The 19467-nt window shown below is 54.9% G+C and overlaps 1 protein-coding gene across 9 annotated transcripts in view; it reads left to right on the top strand.

Moving 5' to 3' along the window:
* RIPOR3 (RIPOR family member 3) overlaps positions 1-19467 on the top strand; it is a 68182-nt gene that overhangs the window by 38962 nt on the left and 9753 nt on the right. For 5 of the 9 annotated variants that reach the window (XR_012500663.1, XM_074347435.1, XM_074347433.1 and 2 more), the window contains 11 exons: positions 6909-7055; positions 9567-9645; positions 12303-12326; positions 12635-12688; positions 13319-13468; positions 13643-13706; positions 14054-14097; positions 14280-14405; positions 14492-14637; positions 16095-16224; positions 17775-18344. Coding sequence is in view for 8 of the 9 variants with exons in the window: in XM_074347435.1 (XP_074203536.1) it covers positions 6909-7055; positions 9567-9645; positions 12303-12326; positions 12635-12688; positions 13319-13468; positions 13643-13706; positions 14054-14097; positions 14280-14405; positions 14492-14637; positions 16095-16224; positions 17775-18344 (1534 nt within the window). In the remaining variant the exon portion in view is untranslated. The remainder of the gene's footprint in view (positions 1-6908; positions 7056-9566; positions 9646-12302; positions 12327-12634; positions 12689-13318; positions 13469-13642; positions 13707-14053; positions 14098-14279; positions 14406-14491; positions 14638-16094; positions 16225-17774; positions 18345-19467) is intronic. The other 4 variants (XM_074347434.1, XM_074347429.1, XM_074347430.1 and 1 more) reach the window with 3 other exon arrangements.

Below are 19467 nucleotides of genomic sequence, written 5' to 3'. Positions count from 1 at the left end.
AACTCCCCTGACTCCTCTTCACCTAGCTCGCTCCTGCTCAGTTTTCTTCAGGCCTTGGCTTCAATGCCAGGTCCTGGGGAGGACCACAGAGGTCCCAGACAGGCCCTCCTCTCGCTCTTTCCCCAGGGCTCACCAGCTGCACATTAGACACCCCGCCTCCTCCCGCCTTCACCCGTGATGCCTGGCCCCACAGCCAGGGCCTCCCAGCTCACTTACCTTGTCTCTGCGTGGCTCAGTTCCAAGGTTCTGAGGTGTGCCTGGGAGGAGTGGCAACTCAGGGTTGAAATCCTGGAAGCACCCTTAGGAATCCCAAAGTCATTCTACAACTATTTATGGAGTTCTGACTCTGGTCAGACCCTGCCCCGGACTCTGGAGACAGATCAGACCCTGCCTTCCTTTCAGGGCGCAAAACAAGGCAATGATAATCAAGGTGGATCCAGCTGGTGGCAGGTCCTGTGAAGAAATTTTTAAAAACCTGGAGCATGCAGGAGGGCAGCAGGCGGCGGGGGGGAGAAGCCCTCAGTGAGGTAGTGGCGTGGTTAAGCACAGGTGGGAGAGAAGAGGGGGGTTGATCACATGCAGACATGGTGTGGGAGTGGGGAAGCCTTCCAAGAAGAGGCAACAGCACGTGCAAAGGCCCTGAGTTGAGAATGAGCTTTGAGGGACAGAAAGGGGATGTGTGGTCGGCTTGTGGGACAGTGGTGAGAGAGGGAGGGGGACTCTGCGGGGACTTGTGGGCCCCCGTGAAGACATTAGCAGTGTGAACGGACCCACTGGAGAGCTGAAGCAGAGGAAACTAAGGCTCCAAGACAGGAGGAAATTTGGCCAAAGCCCCAAAGGGAGTTAACACCTTGGGCCTCTCCGAGCTTCCAAGTGAAAGTGTGGATGCTAAGGAGGGTATAGCCCACCGGTAGAGCACATGCTTAGCATGCACGAGGCCCTGCGTTCATTCCCCAGTACCTCCACTAAAAAAAGAATTAATAAATAAACCTAATTACCCTCCCACCCCAAAAATGAAAAGAGTGTGGATGCCACTGGGAGGAAGGCACACAGTAGGCGCTCCATGAATGCTGCTGAGAGGGGCTAGTATAACCTGGCCAGAGAGAGATACTGTTTCTCAGCTGAACTATCTCTGCCTCTTCCTGGGCTTCATCGGGGCCCCCATGCCATGGGGTCTGTAATTAGGGCTGCTAAGGACAGCTGTGAATGTCCCCTGGCCAAGGGGGCATCCAGCCCATGTGCCCCCCGAGGCTGAGCGCCTTGGCGTGGAGCTGGGCGTCCCACAGGGCACCTTTCTCATGAGAGGCACTATGAGGACTTTGTCCCTGCGGTCTGGCAGCAGGGGAAGGGTCCACAGACCCTGCAGCCAAAGCCGGCTGCCTGGGCGTGCACTCACACAGGGCCCTGCACTTAAAAATGAACACTCTGCTGTCCATATCTCAAATTCTTTATCAGTTTTGAACAAAGGGTCCTGCCTCATGAAGTCTGTAGCCCGTCCTGCCTACAGCTCTCCTCCTGCCAGGCTTCTGGGGGCCTCTGGACTTCACACATCCCTGGGAAATGTCCCTCTAGGCTCCAGCTGGTAGTTTTGCCCAGTGAGCCAAGGTGGGCCCCCAGCCTCTTGCTGCTGCCCTGAATTCCTGGGGTCACACTCTGGGTGGAAAGAGAACAGAAGGAGCCTGACCTGTGACACCAGGGCTCATTGGTCATCAGCAAGGGTAACAGTCATGTCCTGCAAATCCTGTGTCCTAGTCTGAGAAAGACAACACTGATGTCCTGGACCCCTCCTGGGGCTCCTTGTCCTGCCCCCTGCCAGGGGATTCTGGAGGATGCCTGGCCCGAGCGGGTTCTGAGGTTCCTGGGTGGCACCGTCTGGCCTCAGCCTCCGCAGTCCACCTGTCCAGGCTGAGGAAGAAGCAGCCCATAATGGCAGAGAAGCAGCACATCTATTTTTAACCTCCTGTCTCTGTCTAATTCTCAGGGGTCTGGACCCTGGGCTCTGGGGCTGGACGGTCTGGATTGGGTTTCAAGCCTCACTTTCTGGTCTTATTTCCAGGTAATCCAACCAGGCTGAAACATGGCCACATTGCCAAGGCACTCAGCAGTGGGAGCGGGTCAGGCAAATTAACCTTAGACAAGAGAGCAGGAGAACAGGGCGCCACTTAGTTGTCCCCAACTCTCATCCCTGCCCTGGCATCTGAAACCCCTTTGACTCTGGACAGGGTTTTTTTTTTTTATTGCATAATCAAATAATTCACTTGGGGAAATAATCTGGAGGGGGAATTTTACACTAAGGTGTGAATGACTGCTATAATAAAACCATATGTAATAATATATACTAATATAACATAAGGCCATGTATAATAAAGGTAGGGGATGAAGAAGAGGACCAGGTCCTGACACTGTCTCATTCTGCCCTGACTGACAGGCACAGCTGCTCCTAACCCCTTCCTGCCACTCCTTGGCTAGGCCTCCCCTTCCCCCAACACTGCCTCCCAGGCTGTCAGGCAGGTACCCTCCTGAGCCAGGAGCTGCTGTGATGTCCTCACCGCCTTGGGAATGCCTCTGTTGGGACAGCTGGGAAGTGTAGGTGTGAAAACTAAGCAGAAGTCCTTGATTTTCAAGGAGTGGAGGCTAGAGAAAGAGGTCATAGCAAAGGGCTAGACCCCAGAGGCAGGTGTCAGAGAGATGGGCTAGTACACACAACACACCCTTTGCACACGCCGCATGCTTGTTTGTCATCATCCCTGTGCATCTAGTACCAGCAGACACAGGAGAGAAGGTGAGCTGACACCAAGCTTTAAGTCCTCACCTGAAGCGTGTCCAGCCAGTCCTGTTACTTACCGCTCCGCGCCCATCCCCAGCCCGCCTGCCTCCAGATCCCGCACCTGCAGCAGCCATGCCAGGGCCTCCGATAGCGTTTCCCAGTGACACCAGGTAGAAGGACAGCCTGGTGGCCCCACGTGACGGCTGGGGCCAGTGGGTCGCACGTGCCCAGCGGGAGGCTTGTCTGGCATGCCGGGGAATGTTTAACATTTACTGAGTCCTCCCAGAGCTGGTGTAACATCCGCCCCGGAGGCTGCTCCCTGCCCTGGCAGCTGTGACACCGGGCCAGACATGCAACCTGATTTCGCCATCTGGAGGCTGCACATACATCTCCGTCCCTGGCGGGGCCAGCCCTCAGAGTGGCCACCACACCTGCCCCGCTGAACCTCAGACAGAGCACTGGGCTCAGAGCTGCCCCAGGAGCCAGTGCTGTCAGGCACAGCCGCAGCAGCAAGGGTGAGGAAGTCTCCAGATTGATGGAAGGGGGGCCCAGCTGAGGCTGTGCACCTGCAGGGGAACGTGGGCTCCTGGGTACTGGCAGGTGAGCGGGCTTCCTGCAGCCCCATCTCCAAGCTGCCTGCCCACCTGCTGGGGATGCTAGCCTGTCCGAAACCTGCTCCTCTCGAGGCTGCAGCCCTGCCTGTCCCTGCCCGCCTGGAGATGGCAACCGTATGGAGGGTGTGCTCCAAGAGGTGGGTGATGTGGCCTCAGGGAGGGCTGGGGGAGGGAGCACAGCCCCTTCTTGGGCTTTGCAAAGTGCAAGTATTTATTTGATGTGTACTATATGGATAACGGCAGATGCATGGTGAGCACTACCGAGGTGGCAGCTTTGTGCCCAGAGTTCTGTGCACATTAACTTTACTCAGACATCACCTGATTGGAGGAGCCTTCCCTGTTCAATCTATTTAAATTCATTACCCTGACCCCTTTCCCGCCTTGGCACTAGGTACTATCTGACATACAATTTTAAAAAATTACCTTATTTAACTCCAAACCTTATATGGCATTTACTTTTTGTGGGGCACTGTTCAAAGCCCTTTATGTTTTTTAACTCATATAACCCTTACAGCAACCCTTTCTCTGGCTCCCATTTTATAGATGAGAAAACTGAGGCACAGAGAGATTCAATAATCTACCCAGGATCACACAGTTTGTGAGTGAGGGAGCCGGATAGAGACTCTAGCGTCTGGCTCTGGAATCTGTGCTTGCTGCCACTTCCCCGGGACTCCCCCAGCTGGCATGCCGCCCACGAGGGCAGGGCCTTGGCTACTCTTCCGTCCTTGGCTCCTAGAATGGTGTCTGGTGCACAGTAGGTGTTCAGGAAATAGCTATTGAATGAATGACAACATTGAGGGGCAGGCACACTTATTATCCCCCTTTTACAGGTGAGGAAACTGAGGCTCAAATAGACTACGTGCCTCTGACCTCTCGGGCTAGGATTTGACCATGGGCGGCCGACCTGGGGCTTGTGTCCCATGAGCTGATTTGAGTTCCCAGCTTGGAGAGGCTCTTGAGGGTCCAGGGCGGGGTTCCAGAGCCTTCCTTGGTGCAGCATCCTTGGGACCCAGTTCTCAGTGCCGGGCAAGGCCTGGGATCTGCATTTCCTGCATGTTGGTTTTTAATGCAACTGTGCAAACCTGGTGGGGAACCTTGGGCCCTGGGGCTTGGTCCCCATCAGCAGGGGTGGACAGGACAGCTCTACTGAGTCATTGCAGGTGCCTGTGACAGTGCCTGGAATGTGCAGCATCTGGCTGGGCTAGAAATACAGCCTGGCCACCTGTGCCTGTGGGCCTCTCTGGGACCACGGCGTGGTGATGGCCGGTGGCCCTTCTCCCAGGCCTGGCAAAGGAGCTAGAGCTGTGTCCTGCCTGCCCCCTGCCTGGCTCTCCAGGTCACAATCCTCCCCATCTCCCTGTGGACTGTGAGCCCTCCAGGGTGGGATTCTGGCCCCTTGGCTCCCAGAACAGCTCCTGACTCAGAGAAAGCCCTGCCCTGTGAGTGTTTGAATATATGAATGAGTCCTGTCACCTTGATTTTTAAACCCCAAAGGGCAGCAGACGGTGAAGGGCTCCTAGGGACACTTGGAGCTGGGTTTCCAGCAGGAGGATGCCTCCCAAGTAAAGCAGAGATGGTGAACCCCTGAGAAAGTGGTCCTACTGTGGTCAGAGGTCATGTCAGAAATGCACATTCTCAGGCCCTCCCAGACCTGTCAAACCTGAAACGTTGGTGGGGAGGAGGTCGGGGGAGGTCAGCAATCTGAGTCTAGCAAGTCCTCCAGGTGGTTCTGGGGACCGTGAGAGAATCCTGCACCCTGCTCCGGGATCGGCGGGTAGATCCCAGGCTGAGGCCCTGTGTACATGTGGGTTTGGGCCCCAGCTCTGCTGCCTACATTATCTGGGGCAAGTCATTTATCTTAGCCTCAGTTTCCCTATCTTGCAATGGGGTTAAATATAATACTTGCCTCTTTGGGTGGTTGTGAAAGTCGGTATTTACAAAAAGCTCTCAGCAAGCGCCAGGCCACAGCAGGCACTCGGCGTGCCTTCCGTTACTGTGGCAATGGTCCGCTCCCAGGGCCCTCAGGCGGGACGGTGCTGGTGGAGCCGGCAGCCCAGGAGCTGTGGCCGGAGTTTTGTTTCTCTGCTCTGTAGAGATCTTAGTTGTCATTGCCAAGGTCCTTGAAGCTGGATTTTCCCTGGGACCTGACGTTCCCCATGGTCCCCATCCTAGGGTCCCAAAGGTGGGAAGGGCCCCTTGTCCAGCCTCTCTGGCAGTGTCCCACCTCTGCTTCAGCCAAGCCTTGCCCCGCCGTCCACCCACCCCCATCACACTCGACTCCACTAGCTCCTCCCCTCCGCCCTTGCTCACTCTGTCCCCTGACTTGGAACACCTTTCCTGGGGGTACCTTTTGTCCTGTTCTTTCAGGGTCCAGCCGAGTGCCTTGGGCCCCAGGATCTCCCTTGACATGCTGTTTCTGCTCGTTCAGTTTAGCTCAGTCTTTACTGAGTACTGACTGTTTTCCAGGCTGTGGGTATGGGGAGAGATACAGAGGATGTGATTATTATAATAATGGACATTTAATAAGCATCCACTAAGTGCCCCCATTGTACCAGACGTTTGACCTGGTATCTGACAGAATTCTGAGCACCACCCTCTGACTCAGACTGCTGTTTTCCCATTTTACAGATAGAAAAGTGGAAACCTGGGTAGTGTACTAGTGCAGAAGTGAAGTAGCTTCGACAAAGAAGCCCTCTAAAATAAAAGGGCTTAAATCAAATCAGTTATTCCTCCCTCTTTCTCATAACAGTGTACAGCCAATGAGTGGTCAGGCTGTCCAGGGCCTGTTCCTTCTCTCCTGTTGCTCAGACATCCCTGTGGGGGGCACAGTGCGCATGGTTGAAGCTGGCTCCTCAGTGTACATGAGGAAGATGAGCAGGGAAGGGGGAGAAGTGGGAGAGAAAGGTTCTCTTCCAGCAGAGTGAAATATGTTGACTAACCCAGGCGTGGGACATGGGTTTGCCTCAGAATGCCCATGTGTGCATGTGTGTGTGTGTGTGTACGTGTGTGTGTGTGAATGAATGGTGATCTGCCAGGCCACCTCCTTCCAAAACTCATGCATAAAGAGCAGGGTTGTGGAGATGCCCCAGAGGAAAACTGAGGCACTATTAACAAAGGGAGAGGAATGGATGCCAGGCAGGCAAAGCCAACAGGTGCCCAGCCCCTGGGTACACCACAGGACTATGATTTGGCCTCCCATGCTGCTCTGCCTGCACAGACAGAGCTTGCTGAAGAGCACAGACAGACAGCACTGGCACGCGGGCTGCTATACTATAAGTTAATTTCTCTATATTAAGTTAGTGTTATTCTTTTAATCCTCAAATCCAGGCCCTCATTTTACAGATGAGAAAACTGAGGCCCAGAGAGTCTTGGCAACCTTTCCAAGACCATGCAGCTTGGTGGCAGTGAGGTGGGACTTGGCCAGGTCTCCTGACTGTCTGGGGTTCTGGCCACAGTTCCCAAAGTGCCTGCCCCCGGGAAAGGTTTTATCCAGACCTCTGCTCTGACCCCTCCATCCCTTCTCACAGAAAGTCCGTCCACAGGAACTCAGTGAGACCTCGAATGCCTGCAAAATCCTCCAAGATGTACGGCACACTGCGGAAGGGATCTGTCTGCTTGGACCCCAAGCCACAGCAAGTGAAGAAGATCTTCGAAGCACTGAAGAGAGGCCTCAAGTAAGGATGGGCTATTTGTTGCCTTTGACAAATGCATTCTTTGGCCTCGTCCCCTCTCTGCCTCTTCCTGGGGAATGTGGGTGGGTCTTGTCTGTAAGAGGCCACAGAGGGAGCTCCTACTTATTCATTTAGTCAACAAGCATGTCCTGGGTGCACCCACGTGCTCGGCCCCATCCTTGGGCACTGGGGACGCAGTGAATACAGCAGGAGGACTCTGGTCTCGTGGAGCTCACAGTGTAGAGGGGGAGATGGCAATAAAGAAGTAACGTGATCAGTGCCGTAACTTCCAGTGATGAAGGTGATGAAGAGATCATGTGTGGAAGGCCTGTCATACAGGGTGGTCTGGAGAGACTCTCTGAGGGGGTTCTGATGGTTTCTGAGACCTGAATGGTCTGAGAAGGAGTGGTCTCTGGGGGACAAGGCTCCTGGGCAGAGAGGGAACAGCACAGGCAAAGGCCCTGAGGTAGGAGCTTGAATAACAGCTGGAGGTCAAGGTGGCTGGATTCGAGTGAAGGAGAGACTGACTGATTTACTGAGAAGAGGCCAGAACAGGCAGATTCATTCTCTTATTCCCCATATTTTTTCTGAGGGCTTGTGAAGTGCCAGGCGTAGGGTACAGAAATGAACAAAGCACAATGATCCCTGCCCCATGGAGCTGCCATCCTAGTGGGGGATAGACAGACAATAAAAAGTATAGAAAAGTAGAATACAGAGTATGTCACAGGGTGTGAGTGCTATGGGGAAAAACAAATCAGGGTAGATGGTGTGGGATTGATTTAAAATAAGATGTTCAAGGAAGGTGACATTTGAACAAAAACCTGAAGGAGTACAGGAGTGAGTCCTGCAGATAATGGGAGAAGAGCATTCCAGGCCAAGGGAGCCACACATGCAAAGGCCCTGGGGCAGGAACACGATTGGAACAGCAGCCTCCTTGCAGCTCTCACTGCCTCTGGCCCACCCCTTCTCTATCCTGCCACTCCCTCCTCTGCTCCAGTCTCTTCTGTGGCTCCCTACTGCCCTTGGGAGGGCATGCAGGGAACTTTGTGACCTTCAACCTTTCTAGACTTTCCTTTCATTATTCACTCCCTGTGCCATCTTCTTCGTGTGTTTGTGCCTTGGCTCCTGCTAAACAGCTCTGGGCAGTGGAGAGTCAGGGGAGGCTGCGGCACCGCACGACTCTGGTCCACCGTATGCACTTGCCGAATTGAATCTGTTCCTTCTTCCTGGGAGGCCCTGCCCTGCCCTCTACCTCTTGTGTTCCTGCTCTTCATCCCTCACTAATTAATTAAATAATAATAATAATAATAATAATAATAATAATAATAATAATAATAATAATAATAATAATGAAAGCAGCAGCAGAGCAGCTATGACATGTTTGGTGCCTCATATACATCGGGTCCTTTATGCCCGGAAGAATGCTGTGAGAGAATTTCTGAGCCTCCTTTTCCAGGAGAGGAAACTGAGCCCCCAAAATGGGAAGCAGCTCATCCAGGACCCCAGCCAGGAAGCAGGGAGTGGGGCTCCAGGGCCAGGGCTGCCTGCCCCACTACCCGCTGGGCTCAGTGTGAAAGTTCCCTCCTCCCGGGCTGGGGCCTGGCTCCCCACGCAGGGGGCATCTCTCACCCTCCTCCCACGGTGCACCCAGCGCTGGTGCCGAGTGAGAACGGGGGTTGTGCCCCGAGGGTGGAGGCCTGTCTCCAACATTCTCCTCTCCCAGGACAGTGTGGGGATCCCCACGAGGGCCGCACGAGACTTATCTGGGGTCCGTGGCTCCTTCTTCCTGGGGAGCCCACCCCCTGAGCGAGCTGTGGCCTAGCAGAAGGTGGTACAAGTGGGCCCAGAGAGGGTGAGTCACCTTCCTGGGGTGAACCAGCAAATCTACAACGGAGCAATATGAGGACCCCACCTGGCCTCCAAGTCTAGACCTCGGGGTTTATGTCCAAGTCTCTCTGGCTGGAAAACACAACATGATCAGTCCCCTCTGACCCAGTGTTTTCTGTGCCTTCAGAATGGGTTCGTCAGGCCTCTCTCTGGTCCTTGGTGCTGGGCCTGCCTTTGTCTGTGAGGGAGGCGTGATCTCGCTGACCTCCCCGTGGGCTGGGGAGAAGACAGTGGCCTCTGGAGGCCACTGCCTGGTTTCAGACCTGGGTTCAGCCTCTTCCCTGCTGTGAAACTCTGTGCTGAGTTGCTTGAGGGTCAGTTTGCCCATCTCTGAAATCGGTATAGTAACAGTAGACCCCATTTGTAGAGCTGTTTGGGGATTCGCCTGAGAGATTCCCCATTTTGCACAGCGCTGAGCAGACAGCCCTCAGCGTGTGGGACTCAGAGGCCGAGCCCGAGCGAGCGGGGGCCCAGCTCCAGGGCGCTGGGCTGGCTCTGCGCTCTGAGAACCGCAGCCGCCCTCCGTGCCGGCAACTGCGGTTGCCTCCGGCCCCGAACACTGCTCACCTGCCAGTTTCTTTCCTCCTCTACTGCTTCTCCAACTCCCTTCTCTTGTTCTGCTCACAGGGAGTATCTGTGCGTCCAGCAGGCCGAGCTGGACTACCTGTCAGGACGCCACAAGGACACGCGCAGGAACTCCAGGCTGGTGAGACCCCTCCCAGGCCCTTCCCACCGAGCAGCCTCGGCTGGGGTTCAAAGGCGGACCCTCCTTCACCCCTTGCCTGCATCACGGGTGTGAGTCTCAGTCTCCGAAATCAGAGGCTTGGGGAATGGGCCTTCTTTATTTCGTGATGAATGAACCTGACTTGGACCCTGATGAATTCAACCTCACAGGCTGGTGGCAAGCTGCCCCCGCCGCCCCCACCCCTCACATGGAGCAGCAGTTCACAAATCTTATGGCCACCTCCATCCTCTCTTTAGTTCTAGAAGTAACTTTAAGGTGGGCAGGTGTACAGAGGTGTGTATACGTCAGATGGCCCTATTTTGTAGGTCTTGGCTATCTGGGCCCCATGCATTCGGTGTAGCCTATGTGATGGCAGGAAATTGGGTCAGGCATCGGATCCAGGGTGTGTCACAGTGGCCCCTCACACTGTCCTTTATCAACCCTGCATGCTCCCGCAATGTCCAGCAGCTCTGCAGTTTTTCTGTCTTCCGGGGTGCATCTTTGAGGCTAGCCCAAGACTCACTTGCTCTGGGCTTTGCCATCTCCTGAGAAGAGCCAGATTTAGGGAAAAAACAAACAAAAACAAACCCTGCAAACCCCCAAAAACCAAGGCCAAAAACAAACAAAAGATAGGGTGCCCAGTTAAATTTGATTTTCAGAGAAATAAATCATTTTCAGTACAAGTATGTCCCATGCAATCTTTGGGACATACTTATACTAAAAAAGAAATCTATTTATTGTTTATTGGAAATTTAAATGTAACTGGGTGTCCTGTAATTTACCTGCCTGCCCAGCTAGGACACCGCTGCTCAGGTACCTCCGTCTCTCCAGGGAGGTGCTCTTTCTTTCTGATCTCGGAGAGTCCCTCCCAGCCTCCTCTATCTGGCTGCTGCCTTGTGAAAACCCCTCCTGTCCTTAATGGGATTAGATTTCTGGAAACAGAAAGCAGGAGGCCTGGCTGCCTGTGGCTTCCTCCAGCTTATTCCAGCATCGCTCCTCCAAAGCGCCAAAGCATAGAATAGGCCACCTGATGGGGAGACTGCAAAAACAGGGAGTGGGTAATGAATCTTATCAAAATAGTATCCAGCCACCTCTGTATCCTGGCCCCAGCGGAGAAGACCTCAGAGGTTGGCAGAGAGCAGGGCCCCCAGCCTCACGAGTGTGCTGGCCCACTAGGGGAAGGAAGGGGCTCAGTCACATGCCCTTGGTGGGCAGGCAGGTCAGTGCAGAAACAGAAGGCGCTGCCACGATCCCATCCCCAGTTCCCAGCCCCTCCTAGCACTTGCTGCACGGCCCACCCATCGTGGGTATATCTGTTCTTATGTCCCCGGGTCTCTCTCTCTCAGCAACAAAAGCAACTCTAAGGGAGGTGAGTTCTGTGCAAAGGTCTGTGTGTTTTAGCTGTTCCCATTTCATAGGTGGGCACACTGAGGCAGGGAAGGGGCAGCGACTGCACTAGGGCCTCCTAGGGGGCTGGTGCATGTGGGGTCTGGTTCGCAGCGTCCAAGAAATTGCTGTGTAGTTACTTTTTCTCCTGAAGCCTTGGGAACGTTCCAATTTCTTAATTTCTTATATGGAGTGTTAATTTCATAATCCCACACGTGCATGTCACACAAATGGGAAAAAAGACTCCAGGGGGGTTTAATCCATCTTTTCCTTCTTGCTTGAACCCCCACCCCCTCCAATCTTCTCTGTCCCACCCTGTTTAACCCCTGAGGACAATCTAGTATTTATCATTCCACATTTTTCTCCCCGGTCACATAATCATGTAAATAGACAGACAGTGTGTAGAGAGGGTTTAGGTCAACAGTTGTCTTATAAAAATGAAATCACAACTTACATTCTCTGTCACATCTTGCTTTTTCTCCTTAGTGGATCTCCAACCCATGGAAATTCTTCCAGGCTCAGATACAGTGAGTCTAACCCACATGGGCAAAGCAGGGCCTGTTTTGGAAGTAAAGTTTATATGAACACAGCCACACTCATCACTTATATATTGTCTATGGCTGCTTTCCTGCACCAAGGGACGGAACCATATGGTCTGTAAAGCCTGAAAAATTTACTATTTGATCCTCTATACAAAGATTCACCCACCCCGACAATATATTCCTTTCGCTGGCCACACCATGGCCCCCAGTGGGGATGAACCAGTCTAGATTTGCCGCTTCCTGAAGCCTGAACTCCTGGGAGGTGCCAACTGCCTCTCCCATTCTCAAATTCTCTGGTCACGGCTGAAGTCACTCTTTAAACAATCAAATCACAGTGGTCCTTCTCTTGTTGAGTGTTTACACTGTCCTTTACTCTTCAGAACAACCCTATAGGGTAGGCGCTATGGCCTACCACATTTTATATAGGGCAATGGAGGCTCAGAGAGGTTGAGTAACTTGCCTGGGACACACAGCTGGGAAACACAGCTGGGAAACAGTCAGGCCTAGAGCTGCCTCACCCAAAGCAAATGTATTTAATCATTCTTCCCCCTCCACCTGGACCACAGCTTGCTGACTGCAGGCCTCAGAGGATGAAGTGGCCACTGGCTTTTTGTCCTCTGAACTCAGGTGCCCCTGGGATGTAGCCTCATGGGTCTTGGAGGAGCACTGGAGCCCTGACACCTCCTCCCTCTCTCCTTTCCTTCCCCACAGGCTTTCTATTATGACCTGGACAAGGTGAGTGAAACATCTGTCTGCACTTGGTAAGCAAGCTGGGCGGTGCCTGGGCCCAGCTGGAGAAGAATAACCTCTTTGCTCACATCCCATCCTCCTGGCTGTCCAGAGGAGGAACCCCTGGGCTTCCTCCCCACTTTACAAGTGGGGAAACTGAGGTCCACGATGAGCCTTCCTCAGGGATGCTGAGGCGCTGGCCTGGCTTCTAGCCCAGTTCTCTGTGTTAGGACCTGGAGGACAGTGGCAGGGGGCTGGGGGTTGGGGGGTGGCTCAGGCTACTTTTAAAGCATCTTCTCTTTTTCTGGGAGAAGCAAACACGCTCTGTGGAAAGGCACATTCGGAAGATGGAGTTTCACATCAGCAAGGTCAGCCTGGCTTCTGGGGTGGCCCAGTCTCTCAGCTTGCTGGGCCTCTGCTGGGTTAGCAGGGGAAGATTCTCTGGGTGCCAGGCAGCTAGAGAAACTGCAGGGGCTCAGCCCTGAGGTGGGGATCAGAGGGCTGGGGTTGAGGTTTGGGAATCCTGAGTCCAACCACACCATTGTACAGATAGGAGAGTAGAGGCCCAGAGAGGGACCAGGTTTGGCCCAAGGTCGCACAGCAAGTCCCTCAAGCTTTATATTCTCAAACTCTTCCCAGTAGCCCAGTGGGTGGGCAGAAAAATCACAAATCCACCTCTTCTATTTCCTAATAGAGAAACTGGACAGGGAGAGGGTAAAGGATGTACTCAGCCACCCAGTTCACTAGTTCTGTTGTGCACTAGCTGTGTGCCAGCCGCTGCCGGGTGCTGGGGATACGATGTGGATGAGACAGAGGCAGTTTCCGCACCGGGCCGTGGGCTCCCATTTACCGCGAGCGGGCGCAGCGCTGCCCACAGTGGAGCAGGGTGTGAAATGAGGCCGGGGCTGGGGTCGGGTCAGAGCTCAGGGGTGAGTGACAGGCAGATCGGGGCCCCGCCCCTCGGCGTGGGCAGCGCCCACCGGCCAGTGCCCCCGCAGGTGGACGAGCTCTACGAGGGCTACTGCATCCAGTGCCGCCTGCGCGACGGCGCCTCCAACATGCAGCGGGCCTTCTCCAGGTGCCCGCCGAGCCGCGCCTCCCGAGAGAGCCTGCAGGAGCTGGGCCGCAGCCTGCAGGAGTGCACCGAGGTGGGTGGCAGCGGCGGGGGGAGCGCGGAGAGCGGCGGGCCCAGTCTCGGGGGTTTCCTGGGCCCTGAGGGAGCGTCTCTCTCCGCCCCGGGGCCTCTGTCTGGCAGGATCTGTGCGTCTCCGGTGGCCTAGCCCCGGGACAGGCAGTGAGCCACCTTGTGTGGGGCTTTGCAGGACATGTGGCTCATCGAGGGGGCCCTGGAGGTTCACCTGGGCGAGTTCCACGTCAGGATGAAAGGTAACAGAACAGGGCTGAGAGTGGGTGGGCAGGAGCCAGTTTGGGTGTAGGGTCAGGCTTTCTCCGGGTCCCTGGAGCCTCTGCTGAGGGTGGGGGTCGGTCAGAATCACAGGGGTCCAGGCCCAGCCCTGGTTTCCACTCCTGTGACTTGTGACCTGAGACTTGCAAGTCCAGTTCCCCCTCTGGGTTGAAAGTGTGGACCCAGGCCTGTCCTTTGTCATCATGATGGCTCACCCCTCCCTGAAGCTGATACTCACACTGTGGTTGGGGCTCCCCGTGTGAGGTCCCGTGATCCCCAGGGCAGGGACAGAAGAGAGTGAAGAGATTAGCGAGTCTCTGTGTTCCAGGCTTGGTGGGCTACGCACGCCTCTGTCCCGGAGACCAGTACGAGGTATGGCCACCCTCTGGGATCAGTCCCCAGGACTCCCCACCAGGCCTTTGGGGGTTGGGAGCTGCTAGGAACCAGGGTCCCAGCTGGGTTTCTGTCCCCACCTCCACCTCGCTGGCAGGAGGGCCCCTAGGCAGGCGGTATGGGGGGCAGCTGACTCCTCCCTTCTTGGGTCTGGCCCTCAGGTGCTCATGCGCCTGGGCCGCCAGCGCTGGAAGCTGAGAGGCCGGATCGAGTCGGACGACAGCCAGACCTGGGACGAGGAGGAGAAGGCCTTCATCCCTACCCTGCGCGAGAACTTTGAAATCAAGGTGGGTGGGGTCATGGGCGGGGCCAGGGCACCAGGGGCTCGGCTCAGACACCACCCACAACTCCGCAAACCACCCCCGCCCCCTAGGTGACAGAGCTTCGGGGCCTGAGCTCGCTGGCGGTGGGCGTAGTCACATGTGATATCACCGACTTCTTCACCACCCGACCGCAGGTCATCGTGGTGGACATTACAGAGCTGGGCACCATCAAGCTGCAGCTGGAGGTGCTTTGGAAGTGAGTCGGGGTAGCCGCCTCCCCCCTGCCCCGGGCCTGCTGCCCCGCCCCCAGGTCAGCCCCAAACTCCCACCGAGAGAGAAGAGGAGAGGCCTCGCTGGCTCCCTCTGGTGGCCGGACTGCGCCCTAGCACCCCGCCCAGCAGACCGGCTGGGGCCCAGACCCTCCTCGGCAGTCCTGCCCCCACCTCACCGGCCGCCGCCCTCTGAGTTTTAATTCCCTTCTCACTTTTGAACAAGTGACTGTTAAAGACCTGGGCTGGCCAGGACACTTTAGAGTAGCCACCTGGACTTGGTTCCTGGGAGAAGCCTGCCTCTGCCCAGGAGGACTCACCTTACTGCTCCCACCACCTCATTTCCCGTTGACCCCGCTGATCGCCAGGCATAGGCTGAGCGGTCACCTTGAGTCCCCCCGTGGATGGTCACCACAGCCCCATGGATGGACGACTCTCATGAGAGCAACCCCTGCCCAGCGATCGCTGGTCATTTCCACAGGTTTTGTTCTTGGGTAGCAGAGCTTTTTTTCCCAAATGAAATACTGTGTTTTGAGGGAATTCCTTTCTCCTTATTCCCCAGGGCAGGTGCTGCAGGAGCAAAGGGGCTGAGATGCATGTCCTCTGCTCTGGTGCTTGTTCTGACCAGTTGGGGCCAGTCTCTCCTTTCTCCCTGGGGTGGGGTCCGAGCTGGGGTCACTGGAGCTGCTGTCCTCTTCCCGGTGAGCTGGGTGAATTCAAACAAGTGACACCCCAGCCTCAGTGTCCTCATTTGTCTAGTGAGGCCGAGCACCCCTCTCAAGTGTTCAGGGCAGGGGGCTGCCCAGTGCCATGAAACCCTTGGCCAGCACCAAGTCCAAGGCCCTGGGCGTCCTGCTGGCCCGCAGCTGCCCTGGGCAGGCAGGGAAGGCTTCCAGGAGGTGCCGCTGAGCCTCAGGCCCCCGTGGCTGGGCTGGGCCCATATGCTGCGATCCAGGCCTGTGTGCAAACAAGCAAGCAGGTTTCCATGAGGTAGGGAGGGCTGACCAGACCTCCTGCTCCAAGGGCAGGCTCAGCGAGGGCTGGGCAGGAGTGTCACCCCTGTTATTTCACTGTGGATCTGCAGCCTTCCCTGTGACTGGTGCCCCTCGACTGATGAGGAATCTGAGGGGGGCAGTAACATGGTTTACCCAGAAAATGGCAGAGCTGAGTGTCCACCACTGGTCTCCTGAGCTTCTCAAAGGGCCTCTAAAGGGGGGTGTCATTCACATGTGTGGTGGCCTTTTGCTGCCCCTCGCCATCTGGCTAAGGGCCCCCAGGGCAGTGGGCGTCTGAGAGACGTTTCCAAGAGGGTTGAGAATGTGAAGCTGGAGTCCCTCGGCTGTGCCTGCCCCTCCCTGAGCCTCCACCTCTTAAGTCCCTGGGGCCTGTTTCTGGCCAGCATCCTCCAGCCATTCATGACACCCTGGTCTCTGCTCTCCTCCAGCCCGTTTGACACTGAGAGCTTCCTGGTGTCGCCCAGCCCCGTGGGCAAATTCTCCATGGGCAGCAGGAAGGGCTCCTTGTACAACTGGACACCCCCGAGCACCCCCAGCTTCCGGGAGAGGTACTACGTGGTGAGTCAGCCTCACCCGGCAGGGATGCCGTGGTCACGCTGGGATTGGGGCCAGCACGTGGGGCTGGGCTCAGCAGCCTGGCACCTCTGGATATAGCACGCTTTGGGCTCAGCCTCCCTTGTTTTGGAGTTACCCTGGGTGTTTTATCTGTATTTTTTCTTCATTGCTGCCAGACCCTCCATTCTGGGGCCTCTGGACTTGGTTCTGGGCTTGGCTGGTTCTCCTGGATGCCTGGGATGGGGTTCTCTGGATGGTTCTGCCACTCTAGCCGTGGCCTTGGTCTCCAAACTGTTTTACACTTCAGTATGTTTCCAGTAGGTAACACCTTGACACCGTGTATTGTAAAACACCTCTTTCCTGTGACCTCCTGGGACCTGGGTCCCCTCCTTAGCACAGGCTACTGTTGTCACCTTCCTCCGCATTCCTCCAGAGATACTCTGTGCCGTCTGGGGACAGATGCATCTTTATCCCACAGCGGCGTTTAACATAGTCACATGCTGGAGTCTTCTCTGTTGTTCCCAAGAACACGCCTCGCTCTTTCTTTGCACCATGCAGGCTTCCACATTTTGGCTAAAAAAATCGCACTTTATTTAATAAGATATTGAGGTTGTTTCAGTTCCTTGCTGTTACCAATGACAGGGCAGGAATAACCTGATACACACATCATCTAAGTGTGGTCAAGTATCTTCCCAAAACAGGTGCCCTAGTGAGGGTCCAGAAACAGAGACAAAAACCAGGACATTCTGTCAAGCCCAGAGGGTGATGCTGAGCTGAACCAACCGCCTGCACGCTTATGGCCCTTAGTCAGGGAGGGTGGCTTTAAATGATCCCGGCAGCCTGTGCATTTGGAGGAAACTTCCTTGTCTGGCCATGGTGGTCCCAGTGTACTTTGGTTAAAAAAATCATCTATGGTCAAGAGCATGGGGTCTGGAGCCAGATGGCCCAGGGTTTAAATTCTTTGCCTTTCATCTGCTGTGTGACTTTGGGCAAGTCACTCATCCTCTCTGGACTTCAATTTCTGTATCAGAGAAATGAGAATAACAGCACCGCGCTGATGGGGTTTTGTGAGGGTTAAATGAGTAAATGAGAAGTGCTTTCAGGAATGCCTGGCGAAAGCAGACAGTGCTGTAGGAACATTAACCATTATGATTGGTCTGGTTGGTCAAGGTGCAGCAGAGGGGGTTAGGGTTCATGTCAGCACCCCTGGATTAAGATTCTTGCACTTCAGTCCTCATTCTTGTGGCCTGAGCTTCAGCCGGTGCCCAGCCCCTCTGAAGTCATAACAACGCCACCCTCGGGGAGTTGTGGAGAGGCTCTTAGAACTGGCTGGAGCTGGAAAGGAGTGAGTTGGAGGCTGATGAGGGAGATGGGCCGAGAGGTTCCAGGCTCTTAGCAGCACTTCCGGGCTGCCAGTCATCTCAGTGGCCGTCAGTCATCCTGAGAACGTGGGTGGCAGAGCAAGCAAGCGCCTGTGAGGGGAGGGCCGTCTGGGGGCCTTGCTGCGGTCCCCGGGGCGGCTGCTGAGGCTGGTCCTGCATCCCTCTCTCCAGTCTGTCCTGCAGCAGCCAGCACAGCAGGCCTTGTTGCTGGACCAGCCGAGGGCCACCTCCATCCTCAGCTGCCTGTCTGACGGTGACCTTCGGGGCCCCAGCCTGCGGAGCCAGAGTCAGGAGCTGCCTGAGATGGACTCCTTCAGCTCCGAGGACCCCCGAGACACTGAGACCAGCACGTCAGCGTCCACCTCGGACGCAGGGTTCCTGCCCTTGGCCATCGGCCCCAACACCTCTATTGAAGAGGAGGCCCAGGAGGAACCCCCACCCCTGGGCCTCCTGCCAGAGATGTTCCACCTGGCAGGGGGGGCATTTGTGGAGCAGCCTGGCTGGAGAAATTTCGGAGTGGAAAGCCTGGACCTGCCACAGGGCTCCCCATTCCACGACCACATGATCCCGGGGAGCCAGGAGGGCCACGATGAAGGAGAAACTGAGGATGTGGATGGGCCCCGGGTGCCCCTTGAGAGGCCCCTGCAGGAGGTCCTGGATTTACTGCGGTCCAGAGACCCTGCCCCGCCCCAGCTCCGGGAGCTGGAGTACCAGGTCCTCGGCTTCAGGGACCGGCTGAAGGTATGTCCACTCTTCGCTGGGCAGAAGCCCTGCTTTGCTGATGGTGCAACGACGGGGAGTGGGTTCCTGGGGCGGCCAGCCTGTGACCCGGGTGGGTGATGTCTCCTCTTTGGGCCTCAGTTTGCTCATCTGTCAAGTGGCCCTTATTGGGCTGGGAGCAGGGTAGTAAGAGGAAGTCGGGGCTCAGAGTGGATAACTTACTCCAAGTCTGGCCAGAACCCAGCCCCATCTTGCATCTTCTGACCCTGGCAGGTGGGGCTGCGGCTTGGCATTAAAATCCCAAATTTGGGGTGTTCTCAGGGACAGAGCTGGTATGGAGGAAGGCCCTCACAGCCACACACCCCACACTGAAACTTCTCAACAAGGCCCACGCCAGGGGCTGTTCTTGGGTGGTTCTCAGAAGCAGATGATCATATATATATATATTTTGGCTTACATAACATTAGATGTACGTAAAATAAAATGTGTAAAACCAGCACCTACTGATACATTAATTAATTTATGGAACCACTGTCTTTTGTGCAGGACATACACTGGCACTGAAATAGTTAAACAGCTTTCTCCAAAACTTAGTTTTGGTTGTTTTATCCCTAAGCCCCTCAAGGTTACAATCCAGCACAGGTGGAACAAAGCTCAATTTTTTGTATCTAGTAATCAAGGGTTCACAGTTTATCGCTGCTACTGTGTTTTAAAAGGACCTGCCACAAAATTTCAAGAAAAAAATTTAAGAAATAACATCACCTTTTTTGGATTTCTTCACAGCTTTTTTATGTAGAACCGTTTGAGTCAGCATGCACGCAGCGGTCTGTCACATACCTGTATTTTGAAAAATTATACAAACTTTACCTAAACATCTTAAAAATAAGACCACAAGACAGTAATTTTAAACATCTTTGAGGAACTTTTCTTTTTGGGGGCAAAGCAAGTCAGAACAATAAAAATGATTATAGGCTGTGGTTTTTAATTTGAGTTTTTTCAAGAGAAATTGTACAAACATGTATATGTGTATAAATACACATACTTATATGTGTGTGTATCTGTGAGGATTTAATGAGCATTTAATTTTATGTGTGTATAAATACGCGTGTTTAAACACAAACACACACACACACACACAAACACA

This window comes from Camelus bactrianus, chromosome 19, assembly GCF_048773025.1.
Source record: "Camelus bactrianus isolate YW-2024 breed Bactrian camel chromosome 19, ASM4877302v1, whole genome shotgun sequence".
Lineage (NCBI taxonomy): Eukaryota > Metazoa > Chordata > Mammalia > Artiodactyla > Camelidae > Camelus > Camelus bactrianus.
The sequence above is the reverse complement of the archived record's forward strand: the minus strand, read 5'-3'. Positions and strand labels throughout refer to the sequence as shown.